This window comes from Rhinoraja longicauda, chromosome 29 (genome assembly GCF_053455715.1).
Source record: "Rhinoraja longicauda isolate Sanriku21f chromosome 29, sRhiLon1.1, whole genome shotgun sequence".
NCBI lineage: Eukaryota > Metazoa > Chordata > Chondrichthyes > Rajiformes > Arhynchobatidae > Rhinoraja > Rhinoraja longicauda.
This window is the reverse complement of record NC_135981.1, coordinates 2,077,791-2,082,646: the sequence shown is the minus strand read 5'-3', so window position 1 is coordinate 2,082,646 and position 4,856 is coordinate 2,077,791. Positions and strand designations below refer to the sequence as shown.

Below are 4,856 nucleotides of genomic sequence, written 5' to 3'. Positions count from 1 at the left end.
CACATCCATAGCAAGGAGCGTAAGTCAATGAGCACGTACATTTAACTGACTAGTCAAGGATGGCAAGTTAATTGTTTTTAAATGTATCTGGTCAGAAACGAAATAAATCGTTCCACTCGAAATACAGCTATAAAACGTGATTTCCAATTCAATTGAAAGATAATTGAATTGCCGTTTTACGCTTGGCATTTTTGATTTTGTTTAGCGTTTTTAAAGGAATCCGCGGTCAGAGATTGAGCAGAACAGTTGGCAAACCATGCTACGACATTGGATCGAGTGAGTTTTTTGTTTTGTTTTAGGTGGCGATATTTAAAAGGTATCTTTGTCGTTTTGTTATTAATGTAATGCCAATGTTAATAGATAAGCAATGGTCTTAAATCGTGTGTTTTGACGGAGCCCGGTAGGTGGCGCACTCTGCAAACCTGGCCACCATTTGGAGCCCAGCATTCACATGGCGTAACGATTCGCGGATCGTCATTATTTGTAACCATAGAGCATGAATTACCCCTTGAGGTCATCAGTGAGAATTTACGACTGGTCAACAAAAGCACGTGATTGCGACTCGCACCCCCCATATTTGGCCGCATACATAGAAGCGAACGAAGTACAGTCATTTCTATAATTCATTAATATATCATAAATCGTGCAGGACTGGGTTATAACGACTAACAACCACAAATCAACCCAAAAAAACCCAAATGAGCTCTTACTTTGTAAACTCATTCTCCGGTCGCTATCAAAATGGCCCGGATTATCAGTTACTTAATTATGGGTCGAACAGCTCCGAGAACGGACCATACAGGGATTCAGGCACCATGCATTCAGGCACTTACGGCTACAACTACAATGGTATGGACCTTAGCATCACCCGTTCAGCTTCATCTAACCACTTTGGAGTGGTTAATGCAGAAAACTCCAGAAGCTATCCTCCAGCTACAGAAACCAGGTTCAGGCAAGCATCGAGCTGCACCCTCTCATCTCCAGAACCCCTCTCTTGTTCCGGCAAGGACAATCACGGAGCCAAGGGTTCCCCATCCGACCCGACTACCTCCTCTAGTTCAGCAAGTAATTTTACAGAAATGGACGAGGCCGGAGCATCCTCGGATGCCGAAGAGGGCACTCAAGCCAACAACACCAACAACCATCCCAGGGCACAGCAAGAATCAACACAGGCAACAACACCAGAGCAGCAGCCACAAATATTTCCTTGGATGAGAAAGCTACATATTGCCCATGGTACACTTTCATTTTCTGTTTAATACTTTATATATTGCTCTGCACTCGGATAATTCATAGCGACCTATTATGCAGCCCGGATGACACAAAATCTGAACAATTGTTTTTTTATTGCTTTGCAGAAACTTAGCTAAACATTTCCGCAAATTGAATTTAAATCTGTAAATTACAATTTTATAATGTGCATGAAATATAACGCGGAAAACGACCATTAAAAAAAATCAGTAAATATTAAAATAGTATTGAATGCGTTTAAACTGTAAATATTATATGATATTTAGAAATTGATGTACAGAAAGCTATGACTAGATTGGCATGATCGACATATTAACAAAGAGCTCCGTGCTGCTCTGGGTAATCAGCGCTATTGGGATCCATTTTCATGTATTTATTTGCAATTTCGGACTCTTTAAGGATGTGTGCGTGTGAGAGCGCCTGTGTTTACACGTGTGTGCGAATGTGTGTGTGTGTACGTAGGAGGGAGAGACAGAGGGACACTGTGTGTGTGTGTGTGTGTGCGCGTGTGTGTGTTTGTGTGTATCTGTGTGTGTGTGTGTGTGTGTGTGTGTGTGTGTGTGTGTGTGTGTGTGTGTGTGTGTGTGTGTGTGTGTGTGTGTGTGTGTGTGTGTGTGTGTGTGGATAATTAGAATCGCAGCCGTCAGGACACAGGTTACATAGTCAGACAATGAAAAGGAAAATTATAATTAATAGCAATTCGGACTGGAGACAATTATACTTTAATTTTGACATACCATGTCCGGGGAGGCCTAGGGGAAGGGAATACTGCAACTTTCAAGGTCTAGCATTCTGCTTTTTTTTAAATTAATCTTTTCGTGGATAGATAATTCAGCATGGATAAAAAAAAACCTGCCTGTATTTATTAACAGATGGTATGGGTGGACCCGACGGGAAAAGAGCCAGGACTGCTTATACTCGTTTTCAGACCTTGGAGTTGGAGAAGGAGTTCCACTTCAACAGATATCTAACCCGACGGCGGAGGATAGAGATTGCTCACGCCTTGTGCCTCTCTGAACGGCAGATAAAGATTTGGTTCCAGAATCGGCGAATGAAATGGAAAAAGGACAACAAGCTGAAAAGTATGAGCATGTCGGCTGGAGCAAGCGCTTTCCAACCCTAACAAATAGCGTATAAAACGTGAAAGACACCGTGCACCAGTACTGTACAGCCAGGCACCTTCCTACCCCCCACCCCCACCCCCTCCCACGTGTTTGTTAAATATTAAAAATTACTTATAACTTTTCTGTGGTCCTGCTAACAATTTGGTTTCATTTATTCTGTTGTGTTGTCCTTTCGCTGTTAAAAAGTGCTTGTTGCTGTCTTACATTTGTCTGTGAGTGAACTGTTGGTGCTCTGTTGGAAAAGTAGCATGTTTTTTTGTGGATTGTAAATGGTATAACTTATTTATAATTGACACGTTGTACAATTTGATCTTCCTTCCCTCCCCCACGTTGATAAAATGCTAAAAAAAAAAAAATCTTTGCTCTTGCACTATCACCTTTCAGACATATATATACACCTTCTTGTAAGTTTCTGTCCTTAATGCTGTCCGTGAAGTTAAACAACGTCCGTCTGTGGAAACTCCATGTAGAAACCTAATTATTGTCAATACATGTGGATAGATTCTAAAATCAGCGACGATTGTACACGATTATTTAGTGAGTTATAATGGTGTAAATAATACAAAAAAATGTTTATAATGTTGCCTATAGCTAGTCTGTAATGGGCAGAGTGATGAATGGCATATTTTCTGTGGAAATCAAGGACACCTATGTCAAGCTCTGACAGTATTGTTGCCAACAAGCTTTTTGTATTTGATTGTAGCCTCATTCGAAATAAAGTGAAAGTTTCTTATAACCATCCCTGATTTATGCAGCGTAATATCTTTTCTGAATGCAAGATGGGGCCTTATTACTCGATATAAAACGTCTCACTGAAGCTGGGAAATAGGTATTGTTTGATCTAGCGTAGTATACGCGAGTAAGGTGCGCGTTTCATTTCAGTATTGCCACGTGTTTCGCCATAACTTAACTACCTGTAGTATGCAACGCAAAAGGTACATGAACAGAGCACGTGATGGCTTTTCGTCAATCTGCATCTATCGATCGCTTCTCGTTTTATACTTGATAAGTTAATTCTATAACATTATTCGGACCTAATGCTGGCTGACCGCATTAATCTCCCATTTTAAGGCCGGGGCGTTTTCTACGGGCTATTAGTTTGCAAACGCGACCCCTCCTCGCTCTGTTATGCCTTAAACGCGACCCCTCCTCGCTCTGTTACGCCTTAAACGCGACCCCTCCTCGCTCTGTTATGCCTTAAACGCGGTATTTACGTGACTTGTTGCATTTTGGAATTTCTTTCTCTGGTGTATACCGCACTAGGTATCCTCTGCCTAAATACTGCAGCAGGACTTCTTTAGTATTCGTAGTTATCTATATTAATCACCCCCCCCCCCCAAACCCTGACTTCTAGGTCCCCCCCCCCCCCCCCACCCCCACCCCAGAGACTTATACAGTTATCAGATGCATTGAGGGTTGTCAATGCAACATACTACGCGCTTTTGTTAATTTGGGTGCAACAGGTAAACCTTAGGTTAAACTCAACTTACCAAAAGAACGTCCAAGTACTTATCGGTAGCAGATAAGTCACACAGCAAATATTAGGTCTATCTTGCAATGTGCATGCTTCCCTTGTGAATATAACAGACTGCATATGCAAGAAGTCGGTATGACATTGGGATGTCAAATGAATTGGGTATTTATCTCAAAGTTAGATCGTAAAAATCGCCCATACTGCAGGCAGATACCCCTACTGGCTCTCAAAAGTCACGTGGGGTCGTTAAAGTTAGTTTTATGGTTCTGGGGAGTTGACAAGGTACAATATATTTCACATTCTGTATAATGTTAGTGACGCTGAACTTTATCTGGCTGGGTTTGCAGCCTGTAAGCGTATAAAGCGACTAGTGTTCCAGAGGAGTCGAACTGGTCTCCTTTACTAGGCCTGCAAGGTTTAAAATCTTTACTGGACTGACTGCAGTCAAGATTCTATGGAACTGTGCAGCTCAAAGTAAGTTATGTCGAACTATAAACGTACCGTGCGTTGCGTTTGTAAGCATAGGCCAGTGGAGCTATCAAAATGAAAAGTAAAATTAAAATGCGATTAATTAATGGTGTTGTGGATAAATATACTTCCAAAGATCTATTTATTTCCCCTTTGCCAGCGAGATGTAAAGTGATTGCGAAGATATGGCGGACGGGACGAATGGGCCTTGTTCCTATCGACTGATTATTTTACTCGGATAGATTTAAGGCTCATAAGATTGTAACGATGAGACGTTGATTTGAAATCGGCGTACGTGTCTGTTTGTGTGTGTGTGTGTGTGTGTGTGTGTGTGTGTGTGTGTGTGTGTTGGGGAGGGGATCGAGTGTGTACGTGTGAGGGTGTGGGTGGGGGGGTATAGTGTAAAAGAACCAGATTCGCTGTTGTTCAGTATCTCTCGTGCTGTACTTTCTGATAGCCTCTCGACATCTGGTCTACAAACTGATCGTACGATTGAAAATTCGTTTGCTTTTCACATTTAACAACGTTTCACTTTGTTT

The 4,856-nt window shown here is 41.8% G+C and overlaps 1 protein-coding gene across 3 annotated transcripts in view; it reads left to right on the top strand.

The window, feature by feature from the left end:
- Positions 1-2,907, top strand: part of LOC144607568 (homeobox protein Hox-B5-like) — a 4,717-nt gene extending 1,810 nt beyond the window's left edge. The window contains exons 1-2 of one of the 3 annotated variants that reach the window (XM_078424466.1): positions 699-1,236; positions 2,124-2,907. In XM_078424466.1, the coding sequence (XP_078280592.1) occupies positions 699-1,236; positions 2,124-2,374 (789 nt within the window). In that variant the 3' untranslated portion in view covers positions 2,375-2,907. Of the gene's footprint in view, positions 1-698; positions 1,237-2,123 lie in introns of those variants that run through there. The other 2 variants (XM_078424467.1, XM_078424468.1) reach the window with 2 other exon arrangements.
- The last annotated feature ends 1,949 nt before the right edge of the window (positions 2,908-4,856 follow it).